Source organism: Brienomyrus brachyistius, unplaced genomic scaffold (genome assembly GCF_023856365.1).
Source record: "Brienomyrus brachyistius isolate T26 unplaced genomic scaffold, BBRACH_0.4 scaffold57, whole genome shotgun sequence".
NCBI lineage: Eukaryota > Metazoa > Chordata > Actinopteri > Osteoglossiformes > Mormyridae > Brienomyrus > Brienomyrus brachyistius.
In genome coordinates this window covers 684798-707333 of record NW_026042332.1, presented here as the reverse complement: position 1 = coordinate 707333, position 22536 = coordinate 684798, and the positions used below count along the sequence as shown (strand labels likewise).

The window sequence follows — 22536 nt, the reverse complement described above, 5'->3', positions numbered from 1 at the left end:
AGAGAAAGAAGAGATGGAGGGTGAAGAGGGAAGAGAGAGCAGAAAGGAGGTGGAAAAAGAGGAAGAACCTACTAAACTTCGTCAAGGAGCAGAGCGGCACAGCCAGCCTCTCAAAGCCAGCCGTGACAGTGGGGCTGGGCAGCACTGCTGGAAGGGCAGAGCGCATGTCCTGCATGTCAGCACCTCTCACTTGAAATGTAAAAAAAGAGAACAAACCTTCTTTGATAAAATCATAGGGTTTTACTTCTGATCCAGTCAGTTTTTCATAATGGAACTTAGCAATCTGAGATCAGGTGAACAGGATAGTAGCACAGGTTATTCAGGCATAACAAAAAGACCAATCCACAGGAATCTGTAAGTGCAGTATGATACAGTGTAAAGCGCAAAACTAATACAGTAAAGGCTTACTTCTTTAATTACCAGCTGTTCATTTGTTCAGTTACAAACCACATTCACTGTTTACAGGATGACATACATGAATATGACCTCAAAGACACACATACACGTATGTACAGATAAGATGTCAGCCGACAGCGTTTATACCTGCAGTCTATACAGCTCCGCTTTCACAGTTTGGTCTGTGGGATTTAATGTATGAACTGTAGGGAAAGCTGGTATTTCAAAAAGATTGGGGATTTTCCTAGGCTGTGAAAGTACCTTTCACATTTGGCACAGAGCTGGATGCTGAATACTGTCTCACCTGGTAAAGAAAACACACACACCCAATGCCAGGGGTATGAACCTGTGATCGGAAGGTTGTTGGTTTAAATCCCATGGCAATCATACCCCAAGTACTCCAGGGACACCGGATGACCCCACTCTGACGTGAAGTTTTCCATACTAATGCATCGCTTTGGATAAAAATGTAAGTTATACGAATGTAATGTAAACACCTAGGTGTGAAATACACTGATCTCAAATCAAATATTCCAGCATCACATTTTTGTACAAAATTAAATATAATTTCATATTTACACATATACATAGATATACAGAGAAATCACTAAATCCCGAAAGTAGCCCTGCAGTGTGCAGTCCTGTAGGATGAGCTCTTCACGTGAATGGAGAGATATTTCATCAGAACGACTCACTGGTAAGGAGAGGCAGCACCTGATGTATAGCCTTGGTTCTCCTGGAAGCTGAAGAACCTGCAGGACCCTTTCTGAGGAGGGGGGCTGAGTGCTTTCAGGTGTGAGACACCAAACTATCAGGGTAATAAATCTACAGCTTCCCCATGGTTACCCACCCCCAGCGAAGGTAGATACACAGAGTATCATATCTCCCCAGCACACAGACACGACGATCGAATCAGCCTCTGGTGAGCTTATATGTGGCTGAGGTCCAGGGCAGTGAGCACGCCGGTGATGACCAGGGAGCAGGTGACAGAGCTGAGCCGCGGCGTGACCCACGAGCCGGCGCTCAGTGGGGAGAGCGTGCTGAAGATGGCGTCCGTCTCGTTCCTCGGCAGGGGCAGGTTGCAGATGTTGCCCTCACAGCAGGCGGTGCAGACCTGTGGGCCACCCGGAGACAAGGCATGTGAGGGGGGATGTTTGCGTTTCCCATCCTCTTTGCAGCTCTTCACGGTCGCCTAAACAATCAGCAACTATCACTCATTTCCTTCCTGACAACGTTCAAAGGATGAAGCATAGGCGGAGCAAGAAATGAGTGGGGCTTGGGTGGAGCACAGACAGAATGGGTGGAGCACAGATAAAGACTGGGAGGAACATGGGCGGACCACAGATGTGTGCAGTATTGGCATTCGCTAGTTCTTTGGTAGCAGAATTACAATGAGAGGTCAAAATCTGGCTACAGTCTGAATAAAACTGACCTGTTTTCCTTTGAAATACCAAATGATCACATTTTACTGCATAATGGGTTGCACCCCTCATCAAATGCAGGGCATTTTGGTCATGAAATTACTTCTGCTGTAGATCTGCCCCATTATATTACTTATTTTTTTAAATATCCAATAATCTATGCTGGCATGGGAGAGGACTGTAACAGGGACACACTGTCCAGGAGTGTCTCTCCAAACTGAGCCGCTGGGCACGGAGAGAAGCCACATGGAGGAGAGAGCAATAAGACTGGAAAACGTAACAGTGACAGAGACAAACTGGGGGCCTTTTATACGGATTAAAAAAAGTATCTTTCAGCATCTGGAATCAGAAGGACCTGGTAACGCACCAAAGCAGCTTCATCCAAAAAACCAGGATGAAGAAAGACGGCACTGCGCAAAATGGAAATGAAACGCTGCTCTGTAGTCTGACCTCTGAACTTTGGCATGGACCCGTAACCTCATTACCATGGTAACTGACAGCTGAATGCCCCCCATAGTAACAGGCAGACATCCCCACCTCACCTTGTGTCCTTCATGGTTAACGTCCCTGCACCCTGCAGAGAGACAGTCCTCCAGGGCCACACAGCGCTTGGTCACAGACACACTGTCACCTTGCGCGTCCATCCTGTGATGAGTGTAGCAGTATCGTGTCTCTGTGTGGAATCGACAGTCTCTGTCTCAGGCTCTCTGTCTAGCAGCTCTTAACTCCCAAACATATTACACAGCTAGGACCAACCACAGCATTCAGCAGAGCATGGCTCTATGGGCTGGGATAAGCGGAAGGTGGCCAGTTTAAATCTCATGACGGACAGAGTATTTATTGCTGGACATGTCAGAATTAAACTCCATTGAAACGCAAATACAGCAATTAATTTTGCTGTGGTAAGCAAAACAGCAGCCAACCCAAGACAAAATCAGGAAGCATTAGGTAATTAAGGCCCCTTAACCTCACTCAAACAAACACACTTTATATAAACACAGCCAGCTGTAGATGTGAGCAGTCATATTGGCTCAGAAGCAGATACAGGGTATAGCAGGAATGGAGGAATGGGCAGCAGAGACTCTTTACCCAGAGGATTGGGGTTCGGGTCTCTCTGGGGGACAGTGGGCAGCAGAGACTCTTTACCCAGAGGATTGGGGTTCGGGTCTCTCTGGGGGACAGTGGGCAGCAGGGGCTCTTTACCTAGAGGACTGGGGTTCGGGTCTCTCTGGGGGACAGTGGGCAGCAGGGGCTCTTTACCCAGAGGACTGGGGTTCGGGTCTCTCTGGGGGACAGTGGACAGTGGGGGTTCTTTACTCACAGGAATGGGGTTTGGGTCTCACCTCGGGGACAGTACACATCCCGCGCCCAGCGGTTGCAGCTGTAGTTGTCTGGTGCATCCTCACACGTGAAGCACTTGAAGCCTCCGGGGAATGGTGTCGCTGCGGATAGAGGGACTCACTCAGACGCAGAACCCCAGCTAGCCCCCAATGCCGTGCAGTAATCATCTTATTGCTGGGCCCCTGAGCAAGGCCCATAACCCCACTGGTGGCTGACCCTCCTTTTTCATCCTCACTTGACTTTCACTCTGGATAAAAGCTAAATAAATAAAGCAATAAATAAAACTATTTTAGCCCACATACCCCAAAAGGGGTTTGTAGAAATTAACATCCCCTGTGCTATATCTTTGACATTTAGCTAAAAGAAAACCCTGAATGGCTGCTGCTTCACTAGGCATTTGGCTCAAACTGAAAGCACATGGCACCTTTGCGTGACTCTCCAAAGGCCCACAGAAATAGTGCCGTCTGCCAGCTGTCAAGCCATGCTTTTGTGTGGGGCCACTGAGGTTTGGCCTCCTCCTGCCGGCCACAAACACTCATTGCCTTAAAACTTAAACAATCCCTCATTTAGGAGACGCTGCAGCAACATGTCCTGCTAATCAGCTAGGCGGCAATGATCTTCTGACTGTATCTATTAACTATTTTTGAAGTTGTTGAAACATATTGGGGGGGGGCAACTTGTTGAGTGGGACTCCAGAAACATAAAACCTGCCCCTACTTGGCCAGGATGGTAAACGGGACACCAGGCAGGGTAGTGACCGGGGGTTGGGGCCCATCTGTCACAAAGGAACAGCAGCCGCAGCTCTGCTGTCCTGTTAGACACCCCTGTGTTAATCGAATTAGAGTCCCCACCTCCCATCGGCAGCAACAGCTGCAGGTCTGAGAAGGTCATCCACACCCCCCTCAGCGCACGAAGCCGACCTCCCCGCACAGCTCCACCGCCACACTCACCAAATCTGCCGCTCATATCTTACTTAGCATCAGCAAACCCAGAGTGTCTTTATGATTAGCCCTCTGCTAAAAACGCCCCCTGCTGGACTATAGCAACATAAACCCAGTGACGACAAGGTCTTGAGCAGTGAAAAATAAGCTGTTCAGGTCTCTTTTATGGGAGACCCCTATGGGATAGCAGCCTCTAGACTGAGGGGGAGAGCTGAGAGGTCATGTGACAGCTTTGTGCTGTGGATGGGGGGGGCGGTCTGCAGGCCTGGCCAGCATGCAATCTATGACACACCCCGAAATTCAAAGCCGTGAAGCCATCCTGGTGTTAAAACCAGTTGATGCACCAGCTGTGGCCTTGAGTGGCTTGGCTGAGGATCAGAGCGTTCCAGAAGCACCAAGCTCCCTCCCAGCATACCGCCCACCCCCACGCTGGTCGCACCTCATTGGAGACAGCAGCATGCTGGGAAATGAACACCCAGGCTAAGTGATGCTGTTTCCCAGGATGCAATATCTCCAACAAGGATGAAGACGGAATAGAGGAGCAGACTGTGTGACAGATGCTGGGGGGGGGGGGGAGGGGGGGTTTCTAATGGACTAAACCAGATGCCTGTCCAGAAATGAGAAGCATCGACACCCAGCCACCCGATGGCACATGTGCACAGGACAGTGGGTCGCATTCTTACTGGAAGGATGGAGGTAGACAATGTCGTTGACCGTGAAGTCCCGCGACTGGCCCTTTTCTGACCAATCAGCAATGAGACTCAGGAGCAAGACCCAGGCCAGGTGAGGCGAGGGCTCCATGGTGGGGCGTAGCCTCCAGCATGCAGCTGTGCGGCTGGTTCGCTCGTCCTGCGGTGAATGGCGGTCAAACACCTGAGGAGTCAAGTGATATCACCAGAGTTACTGATTGGAGGAAATGATGGTCAGGTGACAACCATGACCCTGACCAGGACCAGCGGTTAGTAGATTGGCATTGCTCAGCTTTATTTTCCCTGTTAAAATGCCTGAGAAGGTCCGGACAACACAGTGTCCAGGGAATCGCATCCAACATCAGCAAAACATGAACCACATCTACTAACCAGCTCTACTCTCAGTAAACACAGCAATCTGGAAATAACTATACCTGCCTGCGGTATTTGTTCATTCCTTCACTCTCTTTTAATTTCCTGCTTTTATTTTGACATATTGCTGTTGACCATCCTCATACCATTGCCATAATGCTGTGATTATTCCTGGGAACATAAGCCTTTATCTGGGAATGTGAGCAGGGATTATGCGACTTAGAGGTACAAGGTAGGGGTTGGATGGGGGGAGGGGGGCAGGAAATCACCATAAACACCTTCCTAGTGAGGGGAGGATTCTCCTAATCAAAACACAAACTCGCAGCCAAGAGCAACCTAAGAGCTGTAACTACATAACATAAAAAGGCACATCGAAGGGATTTCCTAAGCAAGAACACCACACATTTATTTGGCAGAAGAGGAAATTCCGAGGCATTTGAGAGGTGAGGCTTCGGCGAATAGTTGGAGCTGATTCCAAGACCGGGAGCGAGAAAACACATCAGCAGCAGCTCACAGGAGAGAGAGGCCTTCTCATTCCAGCTTCTCACCATAATTTGGCAAAAATATGTCCCTAAACAACACACACAATACAAACACTACAATGAAACATTAACTCTCAATGTCAATTATGTATATATGTATATATGCTAAAGATTCCCGAACAATAGCATGCTACACTAGACCGTCCCCAATGTTGCAAACTGGCAGAGCAGCTTTCTGCAAAAGCAGGCGTCAGCTGTGATCTTACCCTGCAGAGTATCTACCACCATGCCCGAGGTCACACACCCCATAAATAAAGGGATCCATACTGAGACCAGGGCGACATAATGAACATGCCACACACAGCCATGCGCTCCTACAGCCTGCCCTTCCAGAAGGTAGTGACTCCTTCCCAGGGCCTCATGGGATTTCCGCCAGATTGGCAGGAATAACACAGCTGGTAATCTATCGTGTATTTTCCAAGAGGCGACTTAAGCTATGAAGCCGCACCTCAGACTTGTTGGTCCATCTCATCCCCCAGATGCTTGACAAACCCAGCCATGCACATGGTGCAACAGAAAGCAGAACTCGCCACGACAGGCCACCTTCTGCCATTGTTCCGAGGTCCACTTCCGATGCCCATTGTAGACTGCGGTCCGCATGGACAATTTGGCCCCTGGTTACGCAGCCCGATACTCTGCAGGGCTCGATTCCTAGTGTGTTGTGGAGCAGTACCCCTTATAACCATCATTACAATTTTAAGAAATTTATGCCACAGTAGCACTTCGGCTGGTTTGTACCACACAGGACAGCCTTTGTTCACATCACACACCGACAGTCTCAGTCGATGCTCACTGCCACTAGTGAGTCTTGCCGTTTAAAAGATGCTCTGACCCAGCGGTCTGATCATAATGATTTGGCCATTGTCACTTAGATTTTCAACCCTGCCGATTTCTTCTACATTCAACTTGTGGACTACAAATACCAAATGTTAGCTTACCATCTAATATACCCCAGACCTTGACACGCACGAGACAGTCATGATTATTCACTTCACTTGGGGGTGATCATGATGTTTTAGCTCATTTGTGTATAGCTGAATATATATGTGTGTGTGTATATACACACTCGTACTAACAGACATATATACACTAATTTGCAACAAGTATCTAAAGCCTCCTCCAGCTGTTTGTTCTTTGAAGCTATTAAATGATTCATACTTTTTTTTCCCTAAAAACACTCTTTTCTGAACCTGAACAGGCAAACTGGAGAGTACAGTTCAGTACAGAAATTGTCCCATATTGACGTATCATACACTCGCTCTTGGCCAGTGCAGGTCAAAGTCCATGTGGAGTCCCAACCAAGCTTCACCCCCATCCCAACAAGCCTTATCGTTGTCTCTCTTGCCCCCCCCCCCCCCCACCTTCTGGGGGACAGTAAAAGCTAACTTGCTAAGTCAGTGCTGCCTATGTCACCATATGGTTTAACTTGTCCTACTCTTGCCAATTGAACCTTCAGTGTTGTGTCTCATCTCCAGTATCTAATGACGGAGCTTCCTGGACCACGGGCTTCTTCTCTCCACGGCCCTCGATAATCTGACTGCCGTTCTGTAGAAGCAGGACGCATATGAAGACTGCAGCCGCAGGTCACACCTCCAGAAAGTAATGTAGCAAAACGGACCAGAAGACAGGTCTGCTCGTGGTAGGTATGAGTATGCATCCCCGCTGGGACGGGGGGGGACAGTGATCCCCGTGCAAAATTCACTTAACAAAATCTGGATGTTTGTGTACTACTGTGCTCTAGGAAGTCATCAGGCAACTAAATGTAACAACATGCATTATTTACAGATTAAAAAAAAAATACTGTTTAGACATGGTTTTTTAATCCAGTCTCTAATAAAGGTTGAAAGGCTTCCAGCTTGTCCAGTTGGCAAGGTTTTAGTATAGACAAAGAACAAGACCTTTGGGACCCGATAAGCGATTTAAAAAATTCTGACCGCAGAAGAGTCATGGAAATGGCAATGAACCATGGATATTTAAAGCAGGTTCGGCCATCTATAGCTTCTGTCCTCTAGCGAGATCCATGAGGAAATGAGAAAGAGTGAGACGGTGAAACAAAACAACAAACAGACGGCCCATTGAGGTGGGGATGAGGGTCTGATTTCAGCATCGCAGGTGCCCGTGCCGAGGCCTGAAGACCTCTAACGCCGAGTCTGGTTCTGTTAGGAGTCTAACTTTACACCGGGTGCCCGTTCCTGTCATTTCCTGTTGGCCGATTAACAGGACAGCCATGACCTTGGAAGCAAGTGCTACAGTCTGTGGGACTTGTCCAGTCAGGGGCTAGAGAAAAAAGTAGCACCCAGAGAGGGAAAAAGACAGATACCTGCACCAGACAGCACTGCAGGAACCTGAAGTTTGACAAACTATTTTGTCACAGATCACATATAAATTACAGGAGGTGTGCAACATTATTGTCTCTGACACAAAAATCTTTTTGGCTAAAATAGACACACAAAGATTTCTGCAAATCACGGCATCATTACTAGCAGGGATACTTCAGTAAATGAAGATTTTGCCAGCAGAAGCCAGAACCTGAGTTACAGGCCAGAACCTCCATGGAGACAATTGTTATGGAGCAATTTAGTACTGAGGGGCTGCGACCCAAACACCATGTGCCTGAATAATGACAGTTCGGGTTAGAGGGACCCAAATGTGCTTCTTTTTTCTCTTTTTCCTTCTGTCAAAGCTTGGAACAAAAATCAGGAGACGGCGTACTGCTAATAGCGGGCTAAGGAAACACTGAGTGAGGGAGATATGGGAAGAATATTCTGGAAGGAGCGCAGGGTCGTCGGTGCCATGGGCCTGCTTGGTTAAGCTTTTGGGCATCTTGTGGTCCACTTAAAAGCTAATGTGTACACTAGTGCACATATTTACTTGTGTTACACTATACACAGAACCACGGGGTGATTTAAAAGTACAGAAATGGTCAGGAACATCACATTGACACTCTGGCAACATGAATGTCTAATCCCACAGCACATCATTGATGACACCAGTGAAGCGTAAGTATCCCATCTGTTGATCTCGAGTGTTTGAAGAAGCCTGTTCATTCCAGCCTCCCAGTGTCCCCCAGCAGGAGGCAGCTGTGATGTCCATGCCACAGCGCACCTGCAGGACCCCCCCAGAGACCCAGCCTGACAGAACCAGCCCGACAGAACCCAGCATAACAGAGACAGTCTGCCAGAACAAACCTAACAGAATCCAGCCTGAGCGAGCAAAGCCTGAACAGAACCCAACCTAATGATTTTCTTGCATCTCTGCACCCTCCTCAGAGCCTCCAGATTTGTGTGACATTTCAGTTACTGCTAGATCCCTGAAACTTCAGCACCTTCTACGACGATGTTCTGATTACAGCACGTCGCACATTATAACTCCATACACGATATATTCCACACACGATATCCTGCGCACAGTAAGCCATCAAAGCAGAAAACAGAAAAAGAAATTAAATCTGCATAAAACTTCAGCTAATGGAAGCTTCTCTTAAGTCAGGTCACACCAAGACTAAGCCTGAAGAGTCTTATTATAATCGAAGCCTTGCCTTTACTTGGGAGGATCTAAACTTGCCATAGCGGAGCAGAGAACAACTCGAACAAGGGCGACACTCTCTCACGGGCCGAAACGGAAGCAGCATCAAACGAGGCTGATCCTGCAGCCCCCAGGACCACGAGGGCTCGCTGAGCTGGGGGCCAGCACTCGGCTAACTGAAGTCCTCCTTCTGCTCACAGTAATCCTGCTGCTCTCTCAACTTATTTAATTCAACTGTATAATTTTTTAATCCCCTGGCAGCTACACGGGCATGAAGATTAAAAGGATTAGCTTTGTGGCTCCCAGGAATGCAGACCGAGAGCAGGGTGATTATTTCTACCCATCCATTTGTATTACAATCACAGCCATTCTGCTTGGGACACAAAGTGGGGGCTTCACACCCCAAAAACCTAATTAGAGGTTTGAGACACGCTAGCGGCTTTCGGCATACATGGTGTCAAAATGGGATCGAACCTGCAGACAAACAGCTCTGCGCATTTGAAACACTACACACAATTTCTCCAGCACTAGAACTTACCATATTTTATTATTATACTGTATTTCAAAGCACCTGGCATCTTGTTCTAATCTGCACTAGATTCTATTGTATTTTATACTTTATTGTTCTAAGTACTTCTTATATGGCAATAAAGTACTGAATCTTGAAACTCCGCAGATACTGTCCATTGTCCGGTTTTAACGGTAACTGTGAGTCTCACTGGTCGTCTGCAAGGCACATAAGGTGTTGGCTTCCCTCTGGTGTGAGCAGTGGGCCGGAGTGAGGACAGACAGGTAATGACGGCAAGGCCGTGACCTCCAGTCCCACACGTCGGTCTTCCCGAAGCGGAGATGCCACCGTCAAGCGAGACCCCTACGCCTCGCCTTTGATCTCCGTGCACCTCTGTGACGCTGCAGACCACACCGGCCCCAGATCACTCGCCATTTTATTTATTCGGCAAGTTGCATACCTGCCATAGAAACTTTCAAAGAGGCAGATAGACATATTACTGCTCACTAATTTGGCAGCTTTACACACCTCAAGCAAACCTCCAGTACAATGTACAGCCTGTATGATCAAAGGCACCCAAGGGACGGAACATTGATAATGCCAATCCAATGATGAAATACCCAGTCCAATCATGGGAAGTGGACTACATAAGCGAAAAGGAAAGCCCCCCCAAACTGGACTCCACACTCTGAAATCCCTTTACCTCAAAACTAAAAGAACAAGGTCTTGATGAAACCAGTTAAACCCCCCCACTGAGTTATACTGGACTTAGGAGGTTTGTGTGTTAAACCCCAGCCCCCCTGAGCGGGGACTGAATAGCCCTGTATGAGAACACTTGTCTTACGTTTTGATACAATGGCAGCGTGTTCCGGGTTCGAGCAGTAAAACAATAAGTCATTATGAGGCCAACAAGAGAAACTCGCAAAGTGTCTTTGAGTGTTTGGCCGGTGAGTGGCGCTACTCGACACTGAAGATGTTTGGAGGCAGCAGCCCTGATCCCTGGAACAATGGCTGGGCTGTACCACATCTTAGCTTGGGGGGGGGGGGGGGAACCACAAATCCCTTTAAGCGATGGATGACACGAAAGCAGAGAGGAGGCGCAGGAGGTGCAGGATGCCACAATCCCACAGCCCCACACCACACTGGGGCCTCCAATTGCTGGGTGAGCAGCCTGGCTGGGCAGTAAGGGCTCCCAACACCAGCCACTGCCGGTAGTAGCTACTGTGCCCGAGTTACACAGACGGGTGGGAGAGGGGTGTGGTACTGCAGTGATCCCCTTGACTCAAGGTGACCTCCACCCAGCTCGGACTTATTGGGAGCTCCCCAGATTTGTATCCTTTTCGCTTAAGGACCCTGGCCAACACAGAGTTGGGGGGGTGGGGGGTGTGGTATATACCGAGGATCTACAGGCTAGCACTGCCCTTCCGTGGGGCCAGCATAAGGGGCCCTTGTGCGGACGTCAGCATGTAGGTAATATTCACAAAGGGGGCCATTGCCATCCGCCGATGGCGGGCGTGGGGGAGGGGGGGGGGGGGGGGGGCACGACGGCGTGGTCCAGCATCGTCAGTCTGCTCATTCACGTCAGAGTGAGAGCTATTGAGGTCGCCTGGATGAACTCGCTGTTTGGGGTTCGTCCAAAGAGCACTGCATGCATGAAACTCTGACGATGAAGGATCACGGGCGGGAATTAGCAGGTTTTGGGTTTTGTGGCTGGCCGACCAAGACCTTTGAGTTATACATTATAGAGTGCAAGGGAAAACGAAGGGGCTACAGCAAAATTTTCAGTCTCAGTCATTTCTCAATTTATGGCCGTACGCTTGTGTAAAATATACGTTTTTTTTTTTCTTCAAACTCCCGCCTGACTCTTCCCTGTTTCTCATTAATGAAGGGCTTCTTCATTGCTTTATGGGTCTTCAGTCCTGCTTCTAGGAGCCTGTTATGAAATGTCCTACCAGTGCACTTCACACCACTTAATGTCTCTCGTTCTTTCTGAAGGTCACTTGAGGTCATCCTCCGATTTATGAGGCCCTGCCGGATAAGTAGATGCTCATCTCTGGCATTAGAAAGTTGCTCCCGCCTTCTACCAGGCTGGTTTTAGGTCACTGCCAGTGTCTGCTGCTTCACCTTGTTCTTGTGTACTGCTGTCTCAGAACCTTACAGCCTGGAAGCGGCCAGCCACGCAGTGCAGCCTTCTGCCAGCAGAACCAGGATTAAACCAGGATTTAAAAAAAAATCTGACTTTTAAAAATGGTCTCAATATCTACTCTGCTACATGCTCAGTTACATGCATCCCAGTGAAGTGGACAAACACATTCCATTACAGACTAAACCTCTCACACCCAAAGTACAGACAGGACACTGACATTCTTCAGCATTCACGTCTTGCACACCTGCCATGAAAACGCAGTTCTCTCAGATCCTAGATTTCCTTAGGAAAAAGCTGAACTTCAAAGTGCTCGCTAAATTAAACATTTCGCTCCACTCTCTGGCAAAATATATCCTTTCCCTTTGATCTATATTTTAATAAAACATCAGCATGAAAAGCCCGGCATACACCCTTTTCGCTGCGAATATCATATAATCCAGACAGATACCCAGATCCCAATTTACAGAATATTTTTACAAAATAACATTTAGGACAACATAAAACCACCAGTGAATTTAAAATTTGTAAGATCAAAATGGGATCTTTTAAAACTCATTGTGTCATGTGACCAGTGCTCAGAACACACCGTGTGACGTGAGGCACAGAGAGCAAGTGGTTTCATTTCATAAAGCTCAGTCTTAAATATTATTTGGGCTCCTGAAAGGAATTGCAGCGAGTTATTCACGGATGATTAATAACATATTACAGTCATGCTTTTAATCAAAAAGTTGTCATTACAGCTGCAATCAAACTAATTCACAGATGCTACTAAGATGAGGTCAGTGTGAAGGAGGAAGCTGTGTCATGTAAACAAAACACCGCGGGAGATACCAAACTGCCGGCTGGGGGGGTACATGCGATAACGCGAGCAATGTGGCGTCCCACCCACACTGCCCTCATGTTCAGGTACATAATGCAGTTCAGGATCTCAAGTGACTGTGGAGGAAGCAGCTACTGGAAAAGCAGAGGTCACCTGCGAACCCCCCCCCCCCCATCCTACAGCCAAATGCAGACACCGCATCCAACTCCACATAGTTTGTGTCGTTTTCCTTCTTTTCCTTGGCTGAGCATAAGGAACATCCCTTCCTCTATTGCACTCATCACCCCCCCCCCCCCACCCCACCCCCAATGAATCGTACTGACTCTACACTCCTGTTTCAGGCTGTTTGGAGTTGATGGACTGGCATCACATCCAGGATGTCCCCTGCCCTGTGCCCTGTGATTGGCTGACATGAAAAATGAAAGAAAGATGACAATAGAGGAGAGGAACCAAACAGTCCCACATAGGGAGGAGAAAAACCTCTGGGGGTCCAAGGCCAACTGGCAGCCCACCCCCCCCTGGGCATGCTGACATTAAGGACAAAGAAAGCTGCAAACTGTGGTCAAGGGCAAAGCCAAAGTCCATTAATGGGTCAAGTCTCCATGGAACCATTTAACTTGATGAAGGACTTTTAAGAGCAGATGTAATTCCAAGGCAAAGTGGTCAGTCAGTGTCCTCCATCGATTACAATCAATTACAAATATCACTCCTATACATCCATCCATTTTCCAAACCGCTTATCCTACTGGGTTGCGGGGGGTCTGGAGCCTATCCCAGAAGCAATGGGCATGAGGCAGGGAACAACCCAGGATGGGGGGCCAGCCCATCGCAGGACACACTCACACACCATTCACTCACGCATGCACACCTATGGGCAATTTAGTAACTCCAATTGGCCTCAGCATGTTTTTGGACTGTGGGGGGGAAACCAGAGTACCCGGAGGAAACCCCACGGCGACATGGGGAGAACATGCAAACTCCGCACACATGTCACCCAGGCGGAGATTTGAACCTGTGTCCCAGAGGTGTGAGGCAACAGTGCTAACCTCTGCACCACCATGCCGCCCCCCACTCCTATACAAAGGCAACCAATATCTTCCATAAAATCTTTTTTGTTAACTGTCTTTTCAATTTCCTGATTGTATCAAACATTTTGAACTGTTTTGTGTGATTTTTCTGTCAGGTGGAGGTTTGAGGTTTAAATCTTCTCTACATTTTCTACGATTTAAATCATTTCTTGGGTCCAAACAGTGATCAGTGGGAGATAAGCATTAATAAGTCCGGCTGACTCTCCCAGGGAAACAGCGCCCTCTATCATCCTTACAGGAATATGCTGGCTTGATCTGTCACCCAGTCCTTCATGCACTCCTGGACAGCACACACACTAGAGACATCAGCCAATCACACAAAAGTTCATAACAATCACTACAGTTCCTCCTAGGATGACAACCGCACAGAAGCGATTCCCCAGGCAAGGTTAAGATGGTGGGATGCCAGCCCATCACAGGGCACAGGGCAGGGACACCCTGGACAGGATGCCAGCCCATCACAGGGCACAGGGCAGGGACACCCTGGACAGGATGCCAGCCCATCACAGGGCACAGGGCAGGCTACACCTTGGACAGGATGCCAGTATATCACGGGGTACAGGGCAGGGACACCCTGGACAGGATGCCAGTCCATCACAGGGCAGGGACACCCTGGACAGGATGCCAGTCCATCACAGGGCAGGGACACCGTGGACAGGATGCCAGCCCATCACAGTGCACAGGTCAGGGATACCCTGGACGAGATGCCAGCGTATCACAGGGCACAGGGCAGGGATACCCTGGACAGGATGCCAGTATATCACGGGGTACAGGGCAGGGACACCCTGGACAGGATGCCAGTCCATCACAGGGCAGGGACACCCTGGACGAGATGCCAGCGTATCACAGGGCACAGGGCGGGCGACACCCTGGACAGGATGCCAGCGTATCACATACTTTACATAATGGCCAATTAGCTAAAAGCATATTAGTAAGTCCTGCCCCAAAATAAAACTGCATGCTACTGTCTTTAAATTTGACTGCCATCTTTTTTAAAGAGTGACAACTTGCTTTGGACGAGCTCTATGTCCCCCCCAGATTCTCTAGTGGTAAATGCACATCTTCATATAAGCCTAACGTATTCATTTCATTTTAAAACTAATATCACAAGGCTGTGACCCTACTTCGGATAGACGTTAGTAGAAAACGGATGAACAAAGTGCCAGGATCCTAAGACAATCTGTCCGAGGATTCTCAAACTGAGGCTTGTTATAACGCTTGAGCTAAACAAGCTGAGCTTCAGCCCCGAACAGGTCAAAAGCACAGAAAATTCAGATTGACATTGTGATCAAAATGCAATTTTTACAGACACGGTATTTAAAATCGTAGCCTACATAGTTTGGTTTTATAACCACGGACACGTTTGTCCATGTAGGGACAGGTTGGCGATCCGTGCCCCCCAACGCCCCCGGCCCATAACGCAGCTGATCGGTATCCCAAAGAGGAATGTTACAGCCGTAGGTGCCATTAGCGGTGCGGCAGGTGCTCCGGGGCCGGTGAGGATGAAACGGGAGACCCGCCGCCAGGCCATGGATCAAACATACACACACTTATCTGTGAGCAGAGTCGATACGGGAACCGGGTGACGCGGTGATACAAGGACTCAGAGAGGAGTTTTATCTTAGTATAAAACTGTAGCCTACCGCTGGATTGTACACCCTACGAATTACTCCTGCGAGGACTTCTCATTTATTTACCCATTTGTTTTCTTGCTTGTTTTTTTTTGTTTTTCTTCGAAGTTACGTACGTCCATCATCCCTCATGTTTTTGCCCCCGTTTGGGCAGAGAAATAGACTAGACTAATGTCGACAAGATGTAATCGCACGGCATCTTAAGCGATCATAGGACTAAATCCCTGAAAATCTTGCACAGCGTATTGGGCGTCCTTAGGTCCGATCACTCGGGGGTATAGCCCCCGGTATTTTAAGTCCAGCCCCGAGTATTTCAACAATAATGCCAATCTTCCTTCAAAAAAAAATATAATAAAAAGTCAAGCCCCAGGTAAACTATTTTATATGGCGTAAGACGGCATTAAAATGTTTGACGAATAGCTGCACATTTACGTCGCTATATAAATATACAGAAATTACTTTTATTCGCAATGACACTGGGCTTAATAGCATGGAGGCATGGAGGGACGCGGTCTCCCGCCCCCTCACCTCGAGGGCTTTTGTCTAGCCTTTAAAAACCTTAATATTAATTCAAGTCAAGTGCACCGAAAATGAGTTTGCATTAAAACCGTGTAATTTAAATGCTCAGATAGTGAGACTCCTGGTAGGAATGTTTAGGTTAGTGGAGCATAAATATTGATATACTTGTCAGAAAACGATTATTAAAGACATCCGATTAAAACAACTTTTAAAACTGTTTTGTAACGACTTGGCGCAGATTGAAATATAACGTGGCGCCGGAAAACAGTCTAATTTCACCCGGGACGTATTTAAATATCAGGCTGACCTTAATTTCGTTACGCCCGACACCACTAGAATAGTACTTTTCCTCGCTTAGAGACGATTTAAAGAAATACTCCCCCGCACTTACCGGAAAGTCTCCCGGTGTGACTCCGCCGTAAATGAACCGGCGTCCCGCTCTCAAGTCTGACTGCACGCCTCTCACTGTGAGCACGGAGTGCGAGAACGCGCAGGGCGCGCTCCCGCCCAACCCCATCTGCTGTCCCGGTGGGCGTGCTCTTTATGGGATAGGATCGCCCAAGTAAGCTGCATGAACGGAGCAAACCCTGGGAGGGGTACTCCGTCTCCTGAGCTTCCAACAGTCAGCTAAACACGTAGATGTGGTATCCGGGACTAACCAAGAGCAAAGGTAACCTATTAAATAACTGTCCGTCCGTCCATCCATCCATCCATCCATCTACCAAAACTCATATCCTGGTCATTATCACGGAATTCTATAAATTTAAAAGAGACGCTAAAAGTCATGCATGGGGAAAATGAATAATTACAGTACTTACAAAACCATTTAACCTTTCAAACAACAATACGAAGGCAGTTTGTCAGCATGCTGTTTCAGCTGCGCACAGCGCCATCTGTCGGGCACAAATATTATAGTGGAAATGGAAAAACGGTGAAATTTAATAGGGGTTTTCTTCGCTTTTTAAATTAAGTAAACACAAGGGCGTAACTTTGGCTGCAACATTGTGGGGGGGCTGGGGTCTCCACCTATTACGGGAGAAACATGAGTATTGGAGGGCCTACAACCCCCCATAATTTACCCCCATGAATAAACATGTGGCCCAAACTTACGACGAGTTTTAGGGCCACTATTAATAAAAATGGAAATATAAATCCTCGAGAATAAAGTCGGAACTTTCAAGATTAAAGTTGTACTTTACCAGAATAAAGTCATAATAATTCGATAATAAAGTGAAAATAAAGTCAACGTTCCGAGAAAAAAAATCATACCTTTCGAGAATACAGTCGTAATTTGCTAAAAAAAAAAAAAAAAAGTCATAATAATTCGACAATAAAGTCATAAAGTTACGAGAAATATTTCTGCAATATTTCAAGAATAAAGACATTCAAAACTGCGAAAAGGTTCAGAATCGTGTAAGAACTTCGCGTGGCAAAATGAGGGGGGTCATATTAGATATTCAGTTTTCTGGCTTTAATAACTTTTAACAGAAGAAAGGTGGGACGTTTTTAATGACAGACTTATAATGTCCAGTACACAGACAACGATGCACACCTGTTCTTTTGCGCTTCAAACCATTTAGCGATTTGTGCCAAATCGTGTTAATTGCTAATATAATAGGTCCTTTCAGTTGTAATGGCATAGTGGTTTAGCGTTTTGGGCTCATGGCGACTGTTGCACACCCCTTGAATTTTCAGAATAACTTTCTCTCTAACAGTTATTAATTAATACATTGTATCCATATTATACGACATTGGGGCAATGTACTAAAAGGTTAATACCTGTGAAACAAAATGAGGCAGGCATGTCTGATTTTATTTTAGCAAATTACGACTTTATTCTCGAAAGGTATGACTTTTTTCTCCGAACTTTGTCTTTATTTTCACTTTATTGTCGAATTATTATGACTTTATTCTGGCAAATTACAACTTTAATCTTGAAAGTTCCGACTTTATTCTCGAGATTTTATATTTTTATTTTTATTATTACTACCCATAAAACTCCGTCGTAGTCGTACAAACTACGGCGGAAACGCCAAGTTAAATTTATTTAAGCATATTTGAACATTAATCCAAAGTGGGAAAAGTCGGAATGATTGAATATCGTTACTGTGCGTAATGGATCTGACACTAACCCATTCTGCAAACACAGCACTGTCACACCCGGAGCCACTGAACTAAGGTCGCCACCGTCCCTTATAATACGGGGTCGTCCCGTATATAATACAGAACGCTGCATTTTTTTTATCAATGACGGACGATCCCGTATTATAAGGGACTGGTGGCAACTCTACTCTGAAAATCTCTGGTTGGTGCAAAACTGTCCTCCTACCTAACACACTAGACACTAATTTCTAACTTGTACAAGTAGGTTTATCTGTTACGGGGTAAGGCGCTGGACAGCCAAAGGGGCGCTTTATCCTCAAGCTAGGTTCCCCTAACCCTGCTAGTGTGCTTTGGATTTTATATAACTGCTTTGACTATTGAAAATATCATCTTTGTTGCTAAACTTTTGTCAAGAACTTTGGGTCCACTATGTTGGGAAAGGCGCTAAAAGAAAATTAATTCTGTCCATTTGTAGTTTTATTGACCTGGATTGTTAGAATTACTAATACTTGTGTTTTATGTCCTTCATATTACGGCGCACTTACATTCCTTTGAAGATCAGGTCTTCTTCACATGATCATTAGTAATAAATTTAGCTAACAGGTATGACACCCCCCCCCCCTCTCCCACTGTCCCTGTGGGGAATGTTTTCCTACCAGCACTGTACATCCGGACCTCTCCGAATATGACATTCCACAGAAAACGCTGTAAGTCTTTTCCTGTCATGTTCAATGAAACACCTAAAGAAGACCAGAGAGCTCTGCGTACATCAGCCGTAAGTGAAGAAGAGGCCATCCGCATAAATCCCTCCATTGTCTGCCCCCTCTACTTAAACCATTATTTGCGACGTGTAGACAGACTCTATTCACTGGCCAATATGAAGTTGTGAATGATAACGGCTGAACTTTACCTGACCCATCGCAGGGCTCTTGGCACTTAAACGGTACCGTGTCACGTTCCCTTTAATCTACCGAGGACCTCCTGAAGTGTGTATTAACTGTAATATTCGGGGAGTGATCTCCCCTGAAGGACTTAAAGACCACACAGCTCCTCAGCACCGCCTGGTCCTCTCCCATGATCAAACACCTGCTTTTACCAGCGCACATGTGTCTGCTCAGAATGAATGATTCCTTTTCGCGCATTAAATTGCGGCACGGTGGGGCATGTGATTAGGGCTTCATTATCCCTGCTACCACTGGAAATGCTTGTGTTTTCAAATAAATAATTCACTGAAGGACAGTTAAAAGGGCAGCCTACAGACATGTGATTAAAGGCTGTGTTTCTGAAATGCTTTACGGCCACAGGAAGTAGAAGGTGACGTGTCCCCTGTGTGAGTGGCGTGTCCCCTGTTTGCGAACGGCGTGTCCCCTGTATACCAGTGGCGTGTCCCCTGTGTGTGAGTGGCATGTCCCCTATGTGTGAGTGGCATGTCCCCTGTATGCGAGCAACATGCCTCTCCGGTGTGAGTGGTGTGTCTCTCGGCTATGGGGAGCGTGTCTCTTGTGTGTGAGCGGCGTGTTCTCCATGGGCTCTATTTTAACGATTTAATGCAAAGCGCAAAGTGGAACTAACAGGTAAGGGTGTTTCCAAATCAATTTTGCTATTCAGCTCTACCTAAGCCTTTCGAGTGAAGCAGGCATGGGATGAGGTAGCAGCGAGTGTGTCCTTGTTTTCCGGCATCACCGGATTATCTCCCCAGCACCAAAAGCGGTATAATAATGCTGCTGAATGAGCACAGTGGCTGGGAATGGGGACTTAATTATGTTTGAGTGTTTTTTATTTAATTGTGGGACTGTGGTTAGCAAAATATAAAGAAAAGTGTGATCACTGTTCAAATAAAACACAACTTACAGTTTTTAAGGTGTTTTAAAATGTTCAGATAAAAGGCAATACGGCTGTTATACTTCATACTACATCTCAGACTTCAGATTCCTTAGCAGGCTACAGACCATTCAGCTCTCCTGCCAGCTGATCCTTCCTTCCGCGTGCTGCTGCCTTACACTCCTTTGTTAGCGTCGGCTCATGCAGTTCAGCATCACGCCTTCTAAAGTCCTCTAATGTCTCCTCATTGATGCCCAACACACATCCATCACGCATGGAAACGTTACACGACACGCAACATGCCGCAAAGAATGCTGAGAGCCTCCGATGGCGGCATGGTCGTGTTCCACATGACTTATCTAAATATCTAAAAAACATCATTTTTGCAAAGCAAACGTCCTTTCAATTACAGTATCTGCTTAATTCTGATAATGAACTCGAAAGATTTTTAATGATACGGTTCCTTCTTTATTTAATATATATAGTTTTTCTGTTGATGTTTCATTAAACCGCATGATTATATGAAAGCAACAGATGTAATCTATAAAAATCGTATATGAATAAATAAAATAACAAACCATTAGTGAATTTTAACTGCGAATCTGTGTCGCTAAGGAACGTCGTGCAGCTGCACATTTTTAATCCGCGCCACTTAAATATCGTTTAATAATGTCTTACTGACTGTTCATGTGCTTTTCATGTCGGTATGTCCACGAGTTTTCACTGCATACCAGCATCTGTCATTTTCCGAATGCCTGCATTACCCACAGCCAGTGAGTAAAAGTGTTTTTCTGCATGCTGATTGAGTTTGGTGCTGAGGGCGGTGGTGCACAGTCAGGTCAGACAGCCCACAGCGTGTCAGAGTGTGGGGCACTGGAAAGTTCTGCTCTTAAAGGACTCCTACAGCTGCACCCCTAAAAACACAGAATGTTCTAGAATACACAAACCTGTTTGACTACAGATCAGGCCACAAGTGTCATACATGCGGCATGCTTTTAAGTTTTAAGAAGTGACATTATGAAATATACTAACAGAATTTGTCTAAAAACCAGAACCACTTATATTGCATTTATCCATGAAAGGATCATTGTTTCCTGCGATCAAACGGGTTAGATCCAGATTTGTAGAACCAGGCTAATTTTCACACTTACCCTAGTGCAGACTAACACTTGATTGACAGGCAGGTCAGAAACTGTATCCTACCTCCAAGTGTAGCTAAAAGCAACTTCAAGGTGTCACGATCAAGCAAGTTAAATGCATGTGTTTTTCATTTACTAAAAGAGGGGAGAATGAACATTTTAAGGACAATGCAGATTTCAAGCACAGAAGAACTCAATAGAGGCTGAGATCTCAAAAGGGCCGTTTGTCCACAAATACCACTTCCTGCCAGCTGCTTGGATTTCATCTAATACTGGAAGAGCGACGTAGCAGAGGCCCACTAAGGGATGGGGGTGACTCTGGTTCTCGATGAAACTGGATCCTCTGGGCAACTTTGGGGCCATAAAGATGGTGAAACAAAGATAGACTTGAATGTGAGGCTGAGAAAATCATTTATCTTTGATGGTTTGGGGGGTGGAGTTAATGCAAGAAAAACTAAGAGCGCTACGGGGAAGTTGATGTCCCATGTGACCACAGGAGAGCAGTGTTAACGTCCCTCTATCTGTCTTATCTCAGTATTGGTTTGTCCAAAGTGGGATTTAAGACGAGATGCAGGCTTGTCAGGCATAAAGTTGATGGTTTATGCAGGAAACCGGGTCTCCTACCACTTTAACCCCCCCATCTCCAAATCGCCTGGGGTGTTCTTTCCAGCTGTCAAAACCATTTGGCTGTTTTTGCAAAGCTTTTACCTTGACTTAAAAAAAATACATATACAGACATTGCAATTGAGTCACTGTGTGTAGAGTGCACATGAACAACACATGATTTACCAGTAAAAAAAATACAATTTACAGTATGAAAGCTCCATCCAACAGTCAGTCAGTGAGGGTCTCTGGGCCCAGCAGACTGCTGCCCTTGGTAGGTGTCGAGCTCCAGAACACACAGAACCTCACAGCCATTTTCTGAAATAGGTTTACGACTGTCTTGATAAGCCCTTGATGCCTGTATATATCAACGAGTATTTGAGGGGAAAGTGATTATGCTTTCCGGACTTTTCTATCTGGAGCCGTTTCTGGGATTGCATGTATAGGTGAACGGGGAATTGGGGGGAATGCACAGATGCCCTGTTTGCGTAGTTGTCCTGCTTTCACAGACAAGGCCTCTTGGCACGGACCCGAATCTTAGGGCTACATTCCTACTGTATCGAACTGTCTCCTGCTGGCCTAATTGCACAGTGTAAAATGAAACCAAAATGCTCTTAGTGGCGTGCGAGTCGCGGTAAGCGGCCTTCATATCGGAGCCGGAGACACAGCTTTGCATTCTGGGAGACGGTCTGAGGGTGCTATCACGGGACAGCCTTTCCATCAGCAGAGACAATAGCGGCAGTGAGCAGGACAGTGTGTGATGGCAGATCAAAGGGGCCCTGCTGAGCCAAGGCTTAATGTGGAGGAGACACTGGACAGATACATCACCATGGAGACCGTCAGGGAAGAGCATGTGGCAGCAAGTTACTGCTCTGGTGTGCACTGTGCAAAAACACCCGCATATGATATTACATTTCTTTATGTAGCAGAT

The 22536-nt window shown here is 46.6% G+C and overlaps 1 protein-coding gene across 1 annotated transcript; it reads right to left on the bottom strand.

Annotated features, from left to right (window-relative positions):
* Positions 1-217: 217 nt before the first annotated feature.
* On the bottom strand, positions 218-16484 carry LOC125724519 (ly6/PLAUR domain-containing protein 6-like). Its single transcript, XM_049001258.1, has 5 exons — positions 16331-16484; positions 4783-4972; positions 3161-3259; positions 2360-2490; positions 218-1510 (listed from the first exon to the last, which is right to left on the bottom strand). Exons 1-5 carry the CDS (start codon positions 16454-16456, stop codon positions 1325-1327), a joined length of 732 nt encoding a protein of 243 aa, XP_048857215.1. The 5' UTR covers positions 16457-16484; the 3' UTR covers positions 218-1324.
* Between the last annotated feature and the right edge of the window lie 6052 nt (positions 16485-22536).

Coding starts and splice junctions, on each gene's coding strand:
- LOC125724519 (XM_049001258.1), bottom strand. CDS start 16,456: ATGGGGTTGGGCGGGAGCGCGCCCTGCGCGTTCTCGCACTCCGTGCTC. Junction 3,260..4,782: donor TGTCTACCTCCATCCTTCCA/GTAAGAATGCGA, acceptor CTCTATCCGCAG/CGACACCATTCCCCGGAGGC. Junction 1,511..2,359: donor TTAACCATGAAGGACACAAG/GTGAGGTGGGGA, acceptor GGTGGCCCACAG/GTCTGCACCGCCTGCTGTGA.